This window comes from Chanos chanos, chromosome 5 (assembly GCF_902362185.1).
Source record: "Chanos chanos chromosome 5, fChaCha1.1, whole genome shotgun sequence".
Taxonomy (NCBI): domain Eukaryota; kingdom Metazoa; phylum Chordata; class Actinopteri; order Gonorynchiformes; family Chanidae; genus Chanos; species Chanos chanos.
In genome coordinates this window covers 34,251,195-34,272,339 of record NC_044499.1, presented here as the reverse complement: position 1 = coordinate 34,272,339, position 21,145 = coordinate 34,251,195, and the positions used below count along the sequence as shown (strand labels likewise).

At 39.2% G+C, this 21,145-nt stretch overlaps 1 protein-coding gene across 1 annotated transcript; it reads left to right on the top strand.

The window, feature by feature from the left end:
- Positions 1–279: 279 nt before the first annotated feature.
- On the top strand, positions 280–21,129 carry LOC115812913 (periphilin-1). Its single transcript, XM_030775471.1, has 10 exons — positions 280–325; positions 828–889; positions 1,140–1,343; positions 1,668–1,735; positions 7,536–7,667; positions 7,978–8,153; positions 8,459–8,494; positions 12,952–13,028; positions 14,484–14,615; positions 20,459–21,129. Coding segments are annotated over exons 1-10 (1,068 nt in total). The 5' UTR covers positions 280–324; the 3' UTR covers positions 20,639–21,129.
- Positions 21,130–21,145: the final 16 nt, after the last annotated feature.

Sequence of the window (21,145 nt, the reverse complement as noted above, 5' to 3'; positions counted from 1 at the left end):
AGTCAAGTATAAAATAACGTTTGTGCTTCTCAGTAAAACCCTCATCGGCGTAAATATCACATTGACTTAGCTGGTTCATGTGAAGGGGACCTCATGCTTCATATATCAATATGTTATGACGCGTTTTAAATGGATTGCGAGGGGACGACTAAAGCTACTCTTAAAAATAAATTTCTTATTGCTGCAATTATGTGTGTTGATAGTGTGTTTTGAAATTGTTTTAATCTAGATCTCCCTCTCACGCTCTGTCCCTTTCACTCCGTTTCTCAATAGGAAACATATGTTCCAAACAAGAGAGCTCTCTGCAAGGAGCACTTCTTGAAAAGTAAGTTAATTTAGTTAATTTCTGAAAAGTGTGGCATGCCTTGGTAAAGCAGAAGATTAACATTTAGTAGTTGTGATGAATGCTGGACAAGAATGTCTCCAACTGGATTTTTTTTTTTTACAGGTTTACACAAAACCTCACTTTGACTCTCTGACACTGTATGAAAAAATATCCGTGTACTGTGTTGTAGCTTGGAGCAACATCTCTTGTAATGGCCACATGGAGAACTCAGTGAAGTCCTCTAGCTTGCAAGAGAATTACCACAGTGTTCTTAGGATCCAAGTCAGCTTCTGTGCTTTGACGATTGCCAAGTTACTTTGGGTTACCTTAGACAAAAAAACTCAAGAACGTTAATTGTTTAAGTTGGTCATTATCCTCTCTTTCTTTTTGTTCACTAAGATGTTGTATTACTGTACATGTTCATTCACTGTACTGGTGTAAACCTGCTCTCAAGTGCATGTCATAGTAGTGTACCATCTGAGAAAAACTGTTTGTGTTACAGTGGCATACAGACGGGACCGCACCATCAGGGAGCTCTATGAAGAACGTTTCTCAGACAGATCAGTAAGTCTTGTTGTGTTTTTTTTTTTTGGGAGGGGGGGGGGGGCGGTGTTTCCTCTCTTTTTCACTTTGTTGTATTTAACTGAAATTGATTCTGAGAATTTATAAGGTAGAGTTGAGATTGTTGAATTCCCAAACTGTTTTGCATTTGCAACTAGGACATGGTAGATTCAAAATACTAACATTATTTGCATAAAAACTTCAAGATTTATGAGAATGTAGTTTGGTAACGATAGAATGTGTCTGTCTTCAGGCTCCATATCAAAGAGTTGTAAGCCTGGTTGACAGACGAACAGGTTTCAACCGTCCGGAGGATGACTACGACAGAGTAAATGATTATGACCTCCAAAGATACGGTGGTGGTCCTCGAGGTTACCATGGTGATGACCAAAGAGGCTACCATGGTGATAGTGGTAATTTTGGAAATGAGCGAAGAAATGTTCCTCCATACAGAAGGGTAAGACTGTGTCATTATCAAATTATGAAACACAACCCTTTGTAATTTATAAGACAAAAATATTAAAATGAAACTCCAACTCCCCTCTTTAACAGTAGTATAATCTCCTAAAATATTGAACACACTCAGATCATGTAAGTTTTTGTCGTTGTCATGACTAAGGTGATGTGGTTTCTGCACTTAATTAGTGTTTTATGGTGATGGTTAACTGTTTCGTTAATAATTTTTTTCTTTCCTATATCGTGTCTAGTTTCCATTGTAAAAATCACAGATTCATTGTACATTTTTATATGTCAACAGTAAACTCTGCTGTTTTTTCATCAGGATGAGCCATATCCCTATTACAGAGGGCCTAGAGAGGATCCTCAAGTGAACCGTCAAGTTGAGATAAGGTACATCATCCCCATTTGTAGATATTTCTTATCAAATAAAGCATACAGCGACAACGTGTTTTATATTTCATAAAATGCTGGATACAGAGAGAACAAATTTGGACTCACTTTTTGCTTTGAATCCTGCCAAGTAAAGCCCTGGTCCATTTGGGAATTAGTGTGTTGATATGGAACATTGAATATCTGTGTGATAAAATAAGCAAAAGGCCATAGGAAGACGGAGCATTTTTAGAGTTTATGTCACAGATTTTGAAAACCATGGAAGAGAATACAGAGGAAAGCTATAATGAAAGTCTGAGGGGCATTGTTGTACAGCAGGTGGCAGTAGAGGGCCTTTTATCATCGTCATCAGTGGAACTGATTAATCATGGTCTAAAGAACTGCATGTATGTTTTGGTGTTTTAGTCTTTTTTACATGCATGGCTTTCATTGATTTCATACATTATCAATACTGATAATGTTCATCGCCGCCACTTACAATTTCTCATTTTAATCATATTATTATTCATTTTATTTTTATATAATTTGATGGTTGTGCTTGGTTTTCTCAGGTTATTAATTCATAATTAACCTAATTTGTTTCAGAAAGCTTTTTAAAATTATTATAGGATGGTTGTGCTTGGTTTATCGCAAATGTTTGACTACATTATAGTCATGCAGTTTGGAATGCCTGCACAGAAAGTATCGGCCCAGATCACAGACCCCACACAGTGTGTATGAACACATGATCTCTCTAACCCACTCTGGCCTGGACATTTAATCTTGCTGCCCAGTGGTGCTGGCTTAACGGGTTGCCAACAGTTCACTGGCACAGTCAGGCCCTTCCTTCCCTAATGTCTGCCCCATGTATTCCCTATGGAGTCCCAACAGGCACAGGGCTCAGCATAATGGCCACCACTGTCTGCCCGTGGAGCCAAAGACATAAGCTCCTGTCAGGAGAACCGGTTGGGGGTGGAGTGGAAAAGCAGACTTTACACACCATATGACTGTCGCGTTAGCTCCGGGTTAATGTGCTACTTACTCAACTTTTTGCTAATTTAGTTGGGGCAAAAAACTCCAATGCAACCTCTAAATGTACATATGTATATATATTTTTGTGATAAGCAAAATCTTTGTTCAAACTGAGTATTTTTAAAATCCTTTGTTTTTTTTTCTTAATTTAAATGATCATTTTGACATGCTAAGTACACAGTATTACATTATTTTGCTTCAACACAATAATTCGTATTGACTTTAATTATGCATTTGTAGGATTCATTGAGTTTTGCATGCCGCACACAGTCCAGAACTGAAGTCACAGCTCATGAATCTTTGTTGCAGTGTGTGTAAGAATCTCATCAGAGTTTCATTTCCTAATGAGTCCGTTTTCTCAGCAAACGCTGCTGGTGTGGTCAGAAGTTTGACGGCCCTCTCCCCATACAGGGGGAGGAAACACCAGCAGGAAGTCTTTTTAGACTCTGTCCCTGGCAGGAGGTGTCGCAGTGTGCGTGCTAGGACGCGAGGTGTTGGTAGCCAGACACCAGATGACTAGCAGGCTGTCCTGTCTACCACAACCTGTCCCAACACAGCCCTCAAGTCTACAGTGAAAACGTCTGTCTGATGTGTGGTTGGCTTAACTTAGGACCTTCATAGGGCTTGCACATGGTGCACGCACACACACATACACACACACACATATACATTTGATGGGCAGGCCACTAAGAGCAGTAATGGCGTGCGCAGCAGGGAAACCCAGCAGCAGAGAATAGGCAGTGTGGATTGCTCAGTCTGGTCCTTTGTAGCGCTGTTGACCTCATATGATGAATGGCAGATAATGAGCAAAATGGGGTGCCCTTTTAAGTGCCAGAAGTGCAACTTGTTGGCATGTGCTCTCCCTTTGATCCATCAAAGTCACCTTGGTAACCCTTTGTTGACTTTAATGGTTTGGGCAAACTCCTGCTCCTGAAATGAATCTTGAATCCATAATTACCTGTTTCAGTATTTTGCATGCTGGCTAATGGCAGTTACAGCCTACTGATCCTAGCAGTTAAAATGACGATGATTTTGATGAAAGGGTAGGATGATATCAGTTATTATATTCACGTGATATAGCCAATTATCTAGATTGATATTTTGAATCTCATTGAACTTAATTGTTAAAAGAGACACATTTTGTTTTCATTAAATTTATTAAGGGGTTTTGTGCATAAAACTTAAAAAAGGAGAAAGAAAGAGAAAACGCAATGATCTAAAAAGGTCTTAATGTTACGAAAGGTTCCATACACAGGCAAGGCATCCTGGGATCTCTCAGACTTATTCTTCCCCATTCCAGACATTAGCAGTTGTCTTTCATGCTGGGCTTGAAAGAAAAGGGATGTTTATTCTCCCTCCTTCTGGTTTGTGGGGTGTTTGTGACCTCCTACAACTCTGTCACTGTATATATCTTCTCTTTGAAGTTCAGCATTTCATCCTCTCTGCAGGACATACCTGTGTCCAAAGCACCTGTCTCAAAGCCCGTGCCCTGAATGTCCAACTAACTTGTTGCAGTTGGACAAATCCATTTCTAATTAGTCAGTCATGCAACAAAGAAATGTAAAAACCACTAAAACAGACTCAAAATATGATTGCTGCAAGTTTTGAGTGCTGCTTTAATAAATGTTGCATCTTAAAGCTGGTATTTACAATTGGTTTTGCAAACTTTTAGCTCGTTTTGGCTGGGAAAAGGATCACCAGTAGTAGGGCCTGTGGCTCTCTACGAGAAGACTAGTTGTAGTTCTCATGGCAAATGTGGCATTCAGCAAAATTTGAGTAATCAATAAAGCAGTTTTGAAATTAGCTTCATTCTTTGCCAAGTTGAGTTTTGAATCTTTCTTTCTCTATCAAATATTTTACCGATATGTTTCTTTCATCAAACTTGGATGGTGAACTGTGCACAGTTTGTGCCACATTGACCAATACTAATTGACTTTATTTAGCAAATAGCTGCCGGGGTCTGGGGTACTTCAAACAGACCTGAAGCCATTAAACCTTGAAGCCACGTTAAGCCCCATTCTTTGTTTGGGTTGTGGCCTGAGTTCAATCCCAGGTCGTGGAAAACCAGGTGCCATTGATTCATTTATACCTACACTCCAATTCTATGGCACGTCGTATAGCTGCTGATAGTCAGCCAAGCAAATCAAAGGAATCTACAGTGAAAACAATGGAGCTGCAAAAAAACCCAATGACTTTATAGCTGCTGGTGAAGATATGGTTAAATGCAGGAACAAAACAATGGACGCTCCACAAATGCCAAAGTAGAGGTCACCAGACTTGAGGGTAAACGATTTTGAAGAGATTGTCCTTAGGTCTTCCAGTTAGACTGATATTACTTATCTAAAGTTAGCAGTCAATTGGTGTATCACCAGATTACATTTACAGTGTTTGCTGCTGATAGCTTTCAAGCCCTGACTGCATTGTAGGTCAGAGAGAATGTCAGACAGACAATTTTTAGAGTTTAGGTTGTGAAGTACAGGCCTTGAGACTCACGACGCTACATCTGTTACCCATCCAGCATGTCAGCAAGCAGCCAGTCCCGCCCACCCTCAGACGAGCAGTGATTTTCAGGGTGGAATGGGGTGGTGCCATTCTTTGGTGTCAGTGTCCACTCGGCCGACAGGCTCCACTGTTGACTTAAAAAGCCATGGGGAGAGATCTCAAAATAAACATTGCAATTAAAAGGCAAAAGAAAGGAGCTGGGACCTCCTCCTCCCCCTGTGTAACCTGACTTGGACCAGAGACTAACAGTGGCAAAACAGTGGTAATAGTTTTTCCTCTCTGCCCCATAAGAGGCCTAACGGCCCAGTTAACTTCCCCTGGCCTTAAAAGACCAGGTCATCCATGTTAAAAGAATTTGTGGGCAATATTGTTTATAAATGCCTTTCTGCCACTCTGTAAGTCTGTGCACAGATGTATTCTGAATTAGAAATTCAAAATCTAAAGTTTACACGTAGAGTTTCTCAAAAAAAAAAAAGTGCCACTTTCGTGCCTGTGTAACCTTGTTTGATCCACTGCTGGATCTTTGACTTTTTCATGGGCTCTGTCCTAGAAACACAGAAGGGAAAGTTAAAGCAATGTTTGTGGTCTTTACTGGAAGTGAATGAAAGTTCAGGTTATGGTGCTCTCTGATACATCAGTCTTTTTGTGATTGTGGTGATAACTCTTTTGCTTTTGCAGTTAGTGCACTCTGATGTACAAACCTATCACCTGTTTGTGTGCTGGTTGTCAAACTTAGTATTTATACACTTTACTTTTAAAAAGAAGAGACTCCAATCCTAATCCTTTGCGTAGAACAACATGACAGTAGCAAAATGCATCAAAGCATTAAATATGTTTGTGAGTTCAGAGGACAGCACACCTACTGCACTAGAAATATAAAAACAATGCCAGGGTACCAAACATATTTCTGGTGCGTCTCCAATCTTTCTAATTGTGCCGTATCACAGTCCAATTTCCCCCTGGCTTTAGTTAATCTGTTGTGCTATGGATCACTTTGATATACAGGTGCTCCTCAACTTTCGATGGGGTTACATCCCAATAAACCCATCATAAATCGAAAATATCATAAGTCGAAACATGCATTTATTTATACAATACATCTAACCTACCGAACATCATAGCTTTGCTTAGCCTACCTTAAACATGCTCAGAAATTCTGGCAACACAGTACACTGTAGCTTATCTGTTGTTTACCTTTGTGATCGCGTGGCTGACTGGGAGCTGCTGTAAATATCCTTTAATTGAGTTGTGTTATTATTTATGATAAGTGCCCTTTTTGTGTTCATGCATATTTGTTAATGATAGAGTCTTATTTCTTAAAACATGCTTTTATGTTGAAATTCAATTATACTGCATGGTGCTCAAGTGCAGTTGTTGATCGCAGTGTCAGACGAAAATAATCACCATAAAAGTGTTGGAGGTCTCAAAAAAGTACTTTAGAGTGTATTTTATATAGTTTAGCACCTGGCTGATAGGGCCACAAGGTTAGTGGATTTGTGTTTGATTTTGGCTGTTTTAAGTGATGTGTATGTTTCATACTTTGAACTATGATACTGCTGAATTGTTTTCTGTGTTTAGCTCATGTCCCGTTAAAAACAATTAGTGGTGTGGTTTAATTTGAATAACTATTCTAAACAATTTAGCGAACTCATTGTGTATGGCTATAACAATTTATAATGTCTTCAATACATTCTCTATTTGTACAATAATATATAGTAAGATATGTAGCTTTCTGCTGTATTTTCTTGATGTGTTATTGTTAATGTTAAATAGTATTTTTGTTTGTTTCCTTCCTTTAGCTCTTACAGTGCGTTTGTGAAGACTATGTTGTTAATAAAGCAACTCTTTATAAACCATCAGTTTAAGACTAAGAGCATCAATCAGCCGGGATGCTACAGTTGCTGCCCAGCATCACGAGAGAGTACTGTATTACCGCATATCACTAGCCCGGGAAAAGGTCAAAATTTGAAGTACGAATTCGAAGTTTCTACTGAATGCCTATCGCTTTCGTACCATCTTAAAGTTGAAACATTGTAAATCGGGGACTACCTGTACTGAACCGGATTACATGAAAACCACAACATACACTTTTGGATTTTTAACAAATGGATCTATTAGTTTGAGACATGATGCAGTGGACCACTGGGATGTTGAAGTGTGCACCTCAGCAGTTGTCACTGAATGGGAGATTTTCTTTCCAAGATCACTTACTGAGTTTGGATGGTTATATTTCTTATTGGCTTTTTTTTTTATTTTCAGATTCACTGATTTAATTTTCATTTTGCAGAAACAGAGGCAGAGTGGCCTCACAGCCCAGTGTGAGGGGTCAAAGGTTACCACCTCCTAGGTCCATGAGCTCAGCATTGCCTAATGGAGAAGATGACACTCTCATGCAGGCCATTATGAACTTGGATCGGGGGTACAGCTCCGTCTTGATAACTATGATACTAGCCTTAGAGCTGCTTTGCTAAAGAATAGAAATAGATCCAATAATTTGTAAAACATGTTTTATGAAAATATCTCTGCAACATGACAGTTCTCAGTTCAGTCATAACTTATCAATGCAGTCAAAAATGATCTTTTTCAATATAATGGTTCAGTGTGAGAGAACTTTAAGGTTTAGTGTTATCTCATTAGTTTCTCAAGAAGATACAATTACATAGAATATATATACAGACCTCTTCCTCCTCCTAGTTGATGCTGTAGTAATGGACTTTTTCCTCCATCAGAGATGATCGTGAGGGTGTCAGACGGAAAGCCCCCTTCCCCTCCATGCGGGAACGGTCTCCCATCAAGAGGGACATTCCTCCCTTCCCCCACAGTCGCTCTGGCTCCAGTGTCAGCAGTCGCAGCTATTCGCCCGACAGAGGAAGAAGTTATCCCTACCCAAACCAGACAAAGAAGAGTAGGCACAGGGCATGACTCGCCACATTCTTCTTCTTATGCCAGTGTCTAGAGATTCAGTACCAGTTTGCCATCTGTCGCTGCTGTAGGACTGTCATGCCTTAAAGCCAAAGTACATTTTCATTTGCCGGGCCAGTACATAGTACTTAATAACAAAATTTGACCTACTTTTATCAGTCTGCACTTCAATAGTTTTTTATTGGGATAAGGGACTTGTTTGTAATTGCACAGAGAGTGTGGGTGTGTGTATCTGTGTGTTCAGTGGTGAATTTAAAATCTTGAATATTTTTCCTTTTGGTCTCATAGGATATGAGGAGCCTTATGGGCCAAGCAGAGAGTCTGGTAAGTACATTACTTAGAACTGGCTCAGTCTTGATAAAGAATCTTGCAGTCCACATGGGCACAAGCTATAAATGGTTTATAAATCTAATGTTATTTCAGTGTTTTACCATCCCATATGATAGCGGTCGAATGGTGTCCAAACAATCCCCTTGCCCCTTTATTTGGACTGACATTTTATTTCGGTCATTGAATGTGGTTTTAAGATCTCTGTTCAAAGACAAGATAGGGTATCAGAATAAAAAAGTGCCTGGCAGTTTGCGCCTGGTTCCTACAAACTTACTGGTTTTTATTGCTCTTTGGGTGAAACTGCAATCCATGTAATAATAGCAACAACGTTTAGGTTGCACCTTTGAGTGCGCCTGTTGCAGTGGGTTACTCTTTCAGCTAGAGTTAATTGACTAATCTGCTTATTTATGTATTCCACCTACATTGCATTTGTTTCGTAAGAGTAATGGCTTTGATGTAGTTGCCAATAAATCTTAAAACTACAATATAACGATAGTTATGTTCTACTGGCTCATGGACCCCTCCTTGCGCAAAATCAGTTTGAAATAATAACAACAACAACAAAAAAAGGTTTTCCTCTTGAATTTTAAAGGATATTCTTCAGTAAATATCGGAATATATGCAACTGAGTACTTATTTGAATGTGAGTGTCGAGTATGACATTGTGGTAAAACAGTTAAATAGCATGAATCCAGAAATCAAGTCGTCATTAGCAGATTTATTGCACAGAAAAAGAAAAGTTTTTTTTTTTAACACACAGTTTGTGCAATGGATTAACACACCACCTGAACCATCAGCTATCCTCTTCTCACCCCCCCCCCCTCCCCCCCACACACACACTTCCCTCTATTTTAGGCTTGGCTGAATATCTTAAAGGAGCTTCATTTCAGTGATTTGTGCAGAATCAAAGAGGGAGCTGGAGGATAATTAAAATTGCAATCATTTTAATTATCAAAACTTGTATGGGTAGTTTGTCCTCGAGAACTCTCGCAAGCCAGTGACCTCAGTTAACCGCTATGTGTTTCCCTGCTTAAATATTTTAAGTTAGGTGACTACGTTTTACTGATTGAATTTTCAGTTCTTATCTGAACCCAGTCCCAAATTCAACCAAAGGCTTCAACTGAATCAACAGTTCTTAACTCAGTTTTCCCAATCATAATTTAAGCCAGTGGAGCAAATATTAAAAATTTGCCCTTGCTCTGCAGCTTAGTTCCAGGGCAGATCTTATAGTCGTGAGCTCCTGGTTCACAGCACTTGGTCACGGCATCAGAAACCTGAGCGGGCGTGACTAATCACACCGCTACAGCTCAGCCGCGCCTGATGACCATTTTGCGAGGCTTTTTTAAAAGGAGATCAAGGTTTTTTTTTTTTGGCCTGAAATGTAGGTTAAAAGTGCCTCGGCCTACTTGAGTGTATTTGGCTGCTTTTCATTTCTTATGCACACACAAGTCCACACAATAATTTGATACCAGTGTGGTTAAGAGTACCTGAAAGAGGCCTATCAAATAAGAGAATCACAGAGATCATTCATGAATTTTCTCTGAGAGCATATTAATCACTGTAACAGCTTTTTAAGTGCATTTGGCAATCCCAAGATTATTGTTCATGCAATGCTGAAGCATTTCAGCCTTTTAGATGTTCAGAACATGCTCATTTCAGAAAAAAATGGCACGGTAAAGACATTTGTCTGTAGATAAGAACCAAATCCTATTAGCATTCTGTAATCTCACCGCCAGAAAATGCAAGAAAATAATTTGTCCACTTTTTTTGGCTGTCGCACATTTCTTGTCCACATTCCTGACCTTATTTGCCCTCCTTTTGAATCTTTAGTTTGAAAAGTTTCAATAAAACAAAGAAGGGATAGTGCGACGCTGCTTTAAAATCTTTCAGACACAGGGAACGGGAATGTAGATAGAGGAAAACTGCTAAGCGAGGAAAAATAAGAACAGTAACTCTTAATCTAGTGCAGTAATAAACAACTCAGATATCAAAATTCAAAAGCAGGGCTGCATCATTCTGAGAAGGGGCATCTGTTTCAGATGACACAGAGGCTTTGGATACGTTATTTGAGAGCCTGAGGTTTCTCAGAACATTTTTAGATATTTATTACATTTAGATATTTATTACATTTACAAAAAGCCTTAATATTTTAAGGATTTTTTTTTTTTTTTTATGTGATTTGACCTCCGTTTTGTGTGTGATTGATTGTGTGTATGTATGTGTGTGTGCATGTTAGATGAAAGCATAGCCAAAACATCTTTTTATTATAGATTAGAATTCAGCTTTTTTTGCCTTCCATTGTGTGGACAAGTTTTGCCCTCATTATTACTGATAAACTCATCGACCATTTAAAATCTGTACTGCTTTTTGATGTGTTGATAGGCTCCTGTATGGAAATTCCAGGGAGCTAAGCAGGTTTTTTTTTTTTGTTTTTAGCAATTTGAACTTTGATATGTTGATACTCGGGGTGGACGGTGGGCAGAACCACAAAGGGAAAGAAAGAAAATCTAACTCATCAGTAAATGTAACTTGATCCTTCTGTGCTTTGACTTAATTTGATAATTACCCTATACTGATACAAGTAGGGTCTTTCAAAGTCTCTGAAGGAAGTCCTTATTAAAACTTTCTTTATGTGGTGCTAAGAGGGTTAGCACAGCACTAACTCAGCTAACGTCATCCCACATTTGGGCTGAATGTTCCACCTTCTTTTGAAGCTGCAATAAAAGTGCCTCCAAACAGACGTCGTTTTTACCCCTTCCCTTGTCTGGCACTCTAATTAGCCAACACATCAAAGTGTGCTGAGAATGTCCCAGGTGATAAGAAGTGTGTGTGGAGGAGTGCTGAGGCATTTTGCAGTCTTCTCTCTCTCACTCGCTCCCTCTCCCTCTCTCTCTCTCTCTCATGAATGGTTTCGGGAATAGGAGGAGTGATTTAAATGCATATTCACGTTTGAGAAGTCTCCCAGCCAAATCATGAGCTCATTGTCTCTGGCAGTTAAGTGTTTCCTCATTTGTTTTGAATGTCCTGATATTGTCTATAAAATAAAGTATTTAAGCTAATGTGCACTGGCACATAGCTCTCATAATTTGAAGATTTCAGCTTCTTCCATACAGCGCTTATGTGATAGTTATCTTTGTACCCATTTTTATTCTAAACATCTTCATAATTTTAAGATATGCTGGTGAATAGTGGAGGAATAAAATTGTTCTGAGCACTGTGTGAGCCTAAAGTAAATCTAAACTGTTTTTCTGCAGAAAATTGACATTTTTACGAAGAAATGCAAGGCAAAACGTGTTATATTTTCATGACGCTTGAGCAGATGTAGTGAAAACACATGTAGTCGCGTCAAAGAAATTCCAAGAAACGTTTGTTCCATTTAAACTGTTTTTGTTTTTTTTTGTTTTTTTCTCCATTTTGTGAGCAATGCAGGTCACACCCACTTTATTAAGGTTGCTGATATATATATGTAATTATTCAGAGCATTCGTGAAGTGGTTGAGGGAAAGTATGAAGGGTATATGCCCATGCTGGTGCATGTGTGGATGCCAGAGTGGAACTGCTCCATAGCATTACACCACGGGGTGCTGAGAGACTACACTTCAGGGCCTGAAAACTTTGTGAGAATGCAGACAAAACCCAGGCACGTTTGCACATCAGTCACTGCTGTAGTGGCACGCTAGGAAGTTTCAGTGCGCATACCCACAGCAAAAAAAAAAAGCCGCACATTTGTTCGCCTTTAGACTTAGCCGTCGACAGAGTGGCAGAATCTAGCATCTGTGCTTCAAATGTTCTGCGCTTCTTTTTTGATGTATGTTTCAAGATACAAACCACATTTTCATGAGTATACATGTATGAATTTAATCAAAAATGACATGAAGCATCTCAGTTGCTTGTGAAAAACTATCCTCTATATATGTGTATATTACACTTGAAGGGTGTCTTTTACGTCATACTTTTGCCTACAGAAGGAATGATTAGATCAACATTTCTGTCAAATGCACCGTCGCTACCCTCTCTATTTCTAGAGATGCCTGCAGCAGAGCCATTGCAGAATTTTTTCCACATGACTGTGTCTGCCTATATGTTGTTTGGTTGCTGAAAAAGATGGAGGAGTGCTCAGTTTTTTAAACAACGTTAGAAACGTTTTTTTGTCCCTCTGAACAAACTTAATGGAAGCCGTCATGCTTTTCTCGTATTCTTCATGAGCTTGTGGGGTTTTTAAAGACCCCGTCTTTGCCCTTTGTCTTTTCCACTGTCTGCACTGTGACTTGGGAAAGGATCCTAGCCATGTGAAATCCCTACTCATTTTCAATTTCATTTCAGATTGAACTGGTTCTGATTTCTGCTTGGATTGTGTCCCTTTTTTCTTCTCTCTTTTTTTTTTTTTTTGGTAGTGTGGCAGCATTCACAGTGTAAGGATGAGAAGTGCTGACTTTGTCATTCTCTCCACAGACAAAGAGAAAACACCTAGCTATATGCTCAGTGGATCCCGGGATGGCTCACCGCACAGCTCTGTGTCAGCTAGCAAGGTATGACTTACTGCTGAGACCTACAGACACCACCCACACCGGATGAAGCTTCATCTCTGTTCGACATAGATCTTTCCATGTAAAATGAATAGACTCACTGGTGTCTTTTGTTTGCCTCAAGTTTCTGGCTTAAGTAAAGTGTGGAAGTTTTCATCCTTTCTCATTCTTCTATACTAATGAACTATTAATCTTTTCGACTGATATTGTTAATAACTTGAATTGTTGAGGCAGGAATTTATCTTAAAATGAAAAATTGGACAATGCAGGGGCGCTGAACTCAAAATCTTGGCTCTTTCTGTCTAAGGTCATTGAGAGCAAGAGTGTGGTTTTTCACCACTTGATTTAGTTAAATATACCTTTGTTAGGTTTTTACCCAGTGTTTGTCAGTTGTTTCCAACATTCATTTCAGTCAAAGACCCACAGCAGAGAGCTGTGGTCACTGCTTGATGAGCTTTGGACTATGTTTGTATCAGCGATGTTTGTGAGCATCTTATCCCTCAACCTCTGGTGTTTGATCATGTTTCACTGTCTAGGGTTTCATTACCTTACCATGGCCCAAGCTGAAGATGAAAGCCTCTACCATTTGTAAACTATTCTCGATTCCCATCTCTAAACTCTTGGGTTTGTGCTGCAAGACCATAGAAGACCATGACGAAGAACGTTTAGAAAGGTTACAAGCTGAATAACCTGTGAATCTCTCTTACTGTATAATATATTTGCGTGAATAACAAAATTGTTTCCTGTCATGGGGCTCCTAACCTCTTTAAATGTAATTACTTTTGGAGACATGACCTGTGATGAACCATTTCATTTTACGTTGTCTAGACCTGTAAAAATTAATATGCAGGCCTTTCTTCTCATCCAGTAATTTTTTTTCTTGTCTCATCATTGAAGCTTTTGTTTTCTTTTAAGACCAGTCCTAATAAAAAGAAAAAAAAAAAAAAACAATTGAAATGGCCATTTTTGTGAAGGGATGCGATTAGTTAGCTCCTTAGTCGTCAGACCAATCACACGAGTTTGTTCGGGCTCCCGAACCACAGGCTTGCCCTTGAGTGCACTGTGTGCTGCCAACTCCTGAATCAAAGTCGTATAATGTGTTTCTCTTCCCAAATGGGCTTAGTTTTTTCCTTAGTTTTTTTTGAGTCTGTCTTAAATTGAAAGCTAAAACAGAAGAAGATGAGCTCTTCTCTCAGCCAAAAAAGGATTAAAACAAACAACAAACAAAAAAGACAACGCTGTGAAGGAATTACTGCTGTTACTTTTAATGAAACACTTCAACAAAACGTTTTTAGAAAACAGTTCTCAGCTCCTTTTTTGATGTATGTTCGGACAGAGTATGGATGGAATGTGTGTCTCTTAATTGCAGTTAATTGTTGCAAGAAAAATATTTGTCACAGTTCCTTTGTTTTTCCTCATTTAAGTCACTCATACCCCATAGGTTTTTCTTTTTCACAGGAAGAAATTCCAGCTTTTGGAGGGGAACAGGATGAGGTACCAGTAGTTAAAGATGACGCTGTGAAGTCTTCGGATGAGGTCCAGGACCCGCGGGCCCAGGCCATCATGGCTAAAGCCTTGGAAATAGAAAAGGTCTGGAAGTCTGGATGTTGTTTTCCTTACCAAATACTCATTGCTAGTATCTAGCAAGCTGGGTACAACTTTCTCTGTGCTTATGAATTTGTTGAGCAGAGGGAAAGGTGGATCAATAAGTGTTGTTGTCCCTGCTGTTAAGTACCTCAGTGCAGAATACATGAACTAGAACACTGCAGAACTTCTCATTTTAGGTCTTTAAACTTTGCCTGGTCTGGTCATGACTCTTAAGGTCTTCTCACACCACATCTGATACATTGTCCCTTAATCCAGAAGAAAAAAAAAAATCAGAACCCTTTTTGACGTACTAAGAAGTATCCATACCACATGTGATGTTATTCCCCCTCTAAGAATGTTACACCATATTTGTACCACAAAACAATTCAATTAGGATGACCAGAGGTCACAATGCTTCCATCATTACTTCCATCACTTGAGTGGAAAGAGAAATGGACAATACTTTGTAGTGTTACAGGAATCAATATCTTTTGTTTTGTTTTGTTTTATCTGGCAGTCACAAGACTCTTTAATGCTCGGTTCATGTGAGAAATGTGGTGGGCAATACTGACATGAAGCCTTCACAGTTGCAGTGTTTTTCACTGTGCATTTGTACACACACACACACACACACACACACTCTAGTACAGTTCTTTTGTCTCTGAGCTAAAATATTATGGGTGTATTGGTTCGGTTGATGTTTGTGCAGCCCGCTCATTGACTCATATGGTATTTGTGAGGATAGCCTACAGCACAGAATTGGTTACAGGGGTTTTCCTTAGACTGGCTGCACTCACCCTGTCTGTCATATATTGAAATAAGGAATGTAAGCATGTGTTTATTTTCTGAGGTTTTTGTACATGAATAGATAAATGTATTAAAATGTTTTTATAGATTACAATAGGTACAGACTCGCATGCTTCTAGTTACCTTCTACTTTACAGTATTCTGTGTTCTCCCTCACAGATTTAAGGAAAGACATGTATTATCTTACAAGGCAAACTGCTGCATAGAGTTTTCTTTCAGTTAACTCAACCGGTGGGTAGAAAAGTAAAAATAAATGTTGTGAAAAAGACTTTGCAGCAGTTTGCCTTAAAATGGAATTTGGCAGTGCATTTACATGTTTCCATTTGGCTGACATCATTCAGAATGAATAACAGTTATTACCTTCTGTTTGAGAGGTCATGCACCTCTGGAGTGACATTGGTCATAACTCTGTTGCTCAGGGAAGTCAACAAGAAATTGTCATGCCTGGGCTTTGTACCCACTACCCAGTTTAGTTACTAGATAGTTTCCTTCACCTAAGGAAGTTACAGTCCTAGAATGAATGATACAGCTATGAATCCATTACATCCTAGTTCTCAGTTAGTTTGTTTGCATCAGTAGCAGGGAGTCCTGAGCATACTGTTCCCCAGTTGCTTTGATTGCACAGATGCCTGTATGAAAACAGTGTTAGCCAGTTGGGTATAGTTCATTCAAATTTGAGTGCTGGGAAACAGTAGGCTTAATGTATGTTTCACTTTGCTGCATATTCAGACTTGTTTAGTCGGTAATACTGGTGTTTTCAACCATTGACATCTCACTAAACCACACAGTTGCCCTCATTGATTTGCAGACATCTGGCGCATTTCCATTTTTGCTGAAGAACTTCAGCTCATCTAATCTGGATCATGTGCTTGAACATGCAGACATTCAGTTAACTACGGCACTGTTCAAGATGCCTTCCTCTGTACTGAGTTCCATGCTCGTTACCATAGTCTCTCTGAAATCAAAAATACTCGTGGGAATTGGTCGTTGCAGTTGAGTGCTCCTTAATTGAGTAAATCTTAATTTGATATCACTGCTATAGGAAACATGTCTTGTTCAAGACATTTTGAATATGAAGACTCTCAAGCTGAAAGTGGCTGGGAATGATTACTGAAGAGTTCATTCATCATTTCAATCAAGTTAAACCAAACACATCCAGTTAGGCTATTAGCCTCTCTATTGAGTGGCTCACTTTGCAGGCTGAGTGATCAAATGCCTCTTTTAATATTCCCTAATGTGTACCAGGCCTGGACCAATTATCCCTGCTTTCCTGATTACCCAGGACCCCTGCTTACTTCAGCGTTCATTTGCACAGCACTCCTCGCCAATGTTGGCTTTATTTATAATGCTTTACAGACCATTGCATAGCCCCTCCTCCAAGTGTCTGGTCCATGACAAGAACCGAGGGCCCCCTTCGCCGAGCATGGCCCCCTTGTACCAAACCCTCTATGTGTGGCCCCGCACTATCGTCCACCGAGATCAGTCCCCCCTCTCCCTCACTGAGAGAGTGAAAACAACGTAGCACTCTGCCACAGAAAACAAAGAGCATGCATGGGTCAAATGTGGCCTTCCTGTTTTCTCAAGTAACAGTGGCTGAGTTCAGAAACGCTTTAGGAAAGACCTTCCCAGAATACTATCACTATAAATACAGCCGAGCTGGGTGAGGCACTTCCCCTGACATAAAACAAAATGTCTTTTTTTAATATAGTCAGAATTACTCACAGAGTCGAGGTTTTTGTGAAGCTTCAGGAACGTCAAGGGAAATCACTGTAATTTGAGTTGATTGTTCATTGCAAGCACATCCTCTCTGATGGACACAGCCAGACTGTGTATAACATGTAATGAAGTAAAAATGCAATCAGTGTCAACATGCCTGGGTGCACAAAAAGCCTTTGCGGAGGAGTGTTGTTATGAAAGATGGCAAACAGAATCAGTTTAGAATAATTAAGGATGTTTGGATATTTACAGACCTCAAGCCTTTTTTTGTGTTTTTAGTGCTAATGATATTTCCCTCTTCCAGTCCTCTCATATTGCTCTTCCCTAGACTAATTAAAGCAAATGAGTAGTGGGGGAAAGTAAGGATACATTTAGTGATTAAGACATCAGAAAATATGTAACTGTTACCTCAAACTGAATCCTTCATTCTTTTGATTCTCTGTCTAGGAGAGATGTAGTTTTGCCTTAGGAGTAAACCAGCATCTCATCTGTTGAACAAGGCCACACGTGTAGCCCAGAGACATTTGGCTCATATTGAAAAACTATTATTATGTGGGCGGGTTGGTTAACTAGACATTATCTCTGGTTGCTATAACAGAAGGCGTTCCAGAAATTCCCTGCAAGTTGGCATATTTTTCCGTCTTATCACCTCAATTTCGTTTCATTCTTTCTGTGTTTAACACTTATCGACGTGTTTAAAAAGCCACTTTGGATGAATGAAGGCTAACTCATAAACAAGTGGTGCTTTTGTCCAAGTGATCTTTCTAATGCTCAGATCTTTTGTACTTCCATAAACTTTTGCGTAACTGGCGCCTTCATTTTATAATTACACATGTGGTATATTTGCTCTTGGCTTAAGGAGCATTCACAAAGGCCATTGCATGTAAACAGAGGAACAAGACATAACGGATTTAAGCTTTTTTGTTTTGATTTGTTTTCTGTAAAGTTCTGGAACAGGCAGAAACCAGCTAGGATTAGTGTGTTGAGAAAGAGAGTACTGCAAGTTCTCGGATTTTATCAGTTCTATGTTCAAAGCATCTCATAAATAAGTTTTTAGTACTGACTTAATTAGACAGGAGTGTGTGTATCAACCACGATGCTGGGAGTCTGTGCTGTTTCACTCACCAAAATTATGCCATAGTTTTTCCACCCACTACGTACACCGTCAGTGCTAATTCAGACTGAAAGAGGTTTGCTTTTCGGAGCAGCATGAGTATGACTTAACAGAAACTTTTTTTCAGACTGTACCACAGCCAATTTCAGTTTGTTTATCCCTTCAAAATTGTTTTAAGGAAGTTTTGTAAAGACACACACAGGTCTTAAAGAGACTCTGATGTGCAGTTATAAAAAAAAAAAAAAAAAAAGCGTGTAACTTATGAAATATCATTGCACAAATTGTCTATATTCTAAAATTGTGAAGTAGGCAGGAAAAAAATTCTTACTAAGGGCTTAAAGTTCTTTGTTTTGGTTTGCCCCCCCCCCCCCCCCCCCCCCCAGTTGCTGAAGCTTGTTGCATCTGTTGTAATTCTGCCTTTCTTCTCATCTCAAGAGAGTTTTGTGTATGACCTGAAATAATCTGAGTTTTGCTCCAGTGTGAATTTAAACCGCAACAAGAAAGAAAAGGGGAAAAAAAGGTACTGCAGCCCAGATTCCAAAAATGGCTGTAAGGTCTTAACATGACATAGTTCTACCTCTGTAAATGCCATAAGCGTTTTGATTAAGTTGCTGCTTTTGAGAAGTGGGTCACATCTCTAGCTGCTTATGAAGTAGGTGAAAGAAAAATGATGATGTGTTTGAGGTTTAGCACTGCTTGCTCTATAATTTCATAGTGTTCTCATGAGGTTTGGCAAACTAATTGAATACTGCTTAAGTATCATCTCAACACCTCTTCATTTTCTTATGATTTTGGTTTTTGGTCAGCTGAGAAGAATTAAGTTAAATTTTAAACACATCACATCACAAGTATTCAGTCAATAGATAATTTCCCTATTACATTGAATTGATTATCATCTCTTGTGAGTTCTGATGTTGTAATTTCACATTCCTATTACATGAGCTTCTTAAGATTAAGATTTAATTTTAGAATAATTCAAAGTTTGCACTCACCTCTGACTACCTTTTCCAAAAATAAATAAATAAGTACAAATAAAAAGTGGCATTCTGGTGCCTGTTACAATACTTTAAACACATGCCAGTACAGTCTACTTCCCATGTTGTCATTAGTGCATTTCATATGACATGACATGACGTGACATTAGTTACATTAGTATTGAATGCTATTTGTCAGCTATTATTCCCCAAAATTGCTCATCGACCATTATTTATCTTTTTTTTTCTCTAATTAGACTCAGCAATGGAGACCTTCACTGTTTTTATTTCTGCCTAGCAACTGGCTGTGTGGTGGGAGGAGAGGTGGAGGTGTTGTTTTTCAGGACAAAGATGCCCTAAAATGTCTTTGGGAAAGGGTTCAGGTCTTAGACTGAACGATTTCAACATGGTCCTAGAGTGAATGATTTCTGTGAGTCTGTGTGAAATCAGGCCCAGGCCTGCTGCAGGGATCAAATACACAGTCTCTCCTGCTCTAGCTGCTTATCTCGCGTAATGAGGGGTCCCTGTCTTTGCACCTGGAATTGTCACTGGCAGTAGTAAAACTCTTTAACTACAATCATTTGTGTAGCTGTTAAAGCAGAGCTGTATCTGCAAAGCTTGGAAGGTGTGGTGTGGAATTACTAATCATTTTGCAAACTGATTTTAACACATCCTCCTGCCTTTGTTTCTCTGCACTTTCACACACAGACACAAACATACACGCACACCTGTCTCGTAAGCAGAGATGAAGAACCATTAAATTTACAACTAGGTGTTCAATTCAGTGGCAGGTCAAAGTGTCACAGATTTTTACAATGAGTTGCTTTGACTAGCCTTTAAAAAGAAAAAAAAAACAGCCTTGTTATAGTCTTGGTTTAAGGGCTGTGAACTCTACATACTCTGAAGCTTACAAACACATAATTATGAAGCAAGAAGAGAAAGCCCCTCTCCCCTTGAGATTTCAGGTGCTAGGGAAGTCAGCTGGCTGCATGCTAGTTTAAGCTAGACATTAAACTGGCCTACACGTTCTTGCTTTCTCTTCTGTTTGAAACACTTTAAACTCTAGTTCGAAGCAGTTGCTTATTGTACAGCTGCTCCCTGTCGTAATGGTTTGATGTTATTATATTATAAGCAGCCTGCATTGGCTGAGGAGGAAGATGAGAGAAAGCAGTATCTTATTACATACTCCCTTGTGTTAACAGAATTATTCTTTTTCTTTTTATTCTCGTATGTAGCTGTACAGACAGGACTGTGAGACCTTTGGAATGGTAGTGAAGATGCTGATTTCCAAAGAGCCCAGCCTGGAGAAGCTGCTGCAGACTCCACTGAGAGAAAACCTGATAGAGCTCAGGGATCGGTGCCTGGATGACCTCCGTCAATTCATCACTGAAGTGGATGAGACACAAAAGTCCTAAGAACTGGCTGGCCCGGACTAGACTGGACTGAACCTCGCTCTGTCTGAAACCAGTAGCACCTTTCCATGACTTCTGGAACTGACAAACACACACGAAAGATCTCCTGTGCTGTCAAACCTTTTATCTTTTTGCAGTTTTAATGTTTTTTTGTATCCACAGACACCACAAACCAGGCCATGTTAAGCTTTAGTGCTGGGTCTGAAGAAGCAATAAACTTTGGAAAGAGTTCCGTTTTTACAAAGATTGAAAAATAACACAAATTTAAAAAAATCAAGCAAGAGAACACAGCAGATTTTGTTTGTGTAGTGTTTCTTACATTGTATTAGTACAGGATTGTCCTAAAGGGGCTAGGGTGTCAGTATTGCATATTCATGTTTACAGATTTTTTTTAACTGTAGTTTTATGTGTCACGTTTGCATTTTGTGTTAGATTTTTCTCGTCATGGTGTTGATTCTGAAATTACAACATGGAGTGTTATGTTCCATATGCACTGCAGTGAAAAACTGT

Excerpts from the sequence above, each read along its gene's own strand:
- LOC115812913 (XM_030775471.1), top strand. Across the intron at positions 890-1,139 it reads AACGTTTCTCAGACAGATCA|GCTCCATATCAAAGAGTTGT; the intron begins GTAAGTCTTGTT and ends GTCTGTCTTCAG. Across the intron at positions 1,344-1,667 it reads ATGTTCCTCCATACAGAAGG|GATGAGCCATATCCCTATTA; the intron begins GTAAGACTGTGT and ends TTTTTTCATCAG.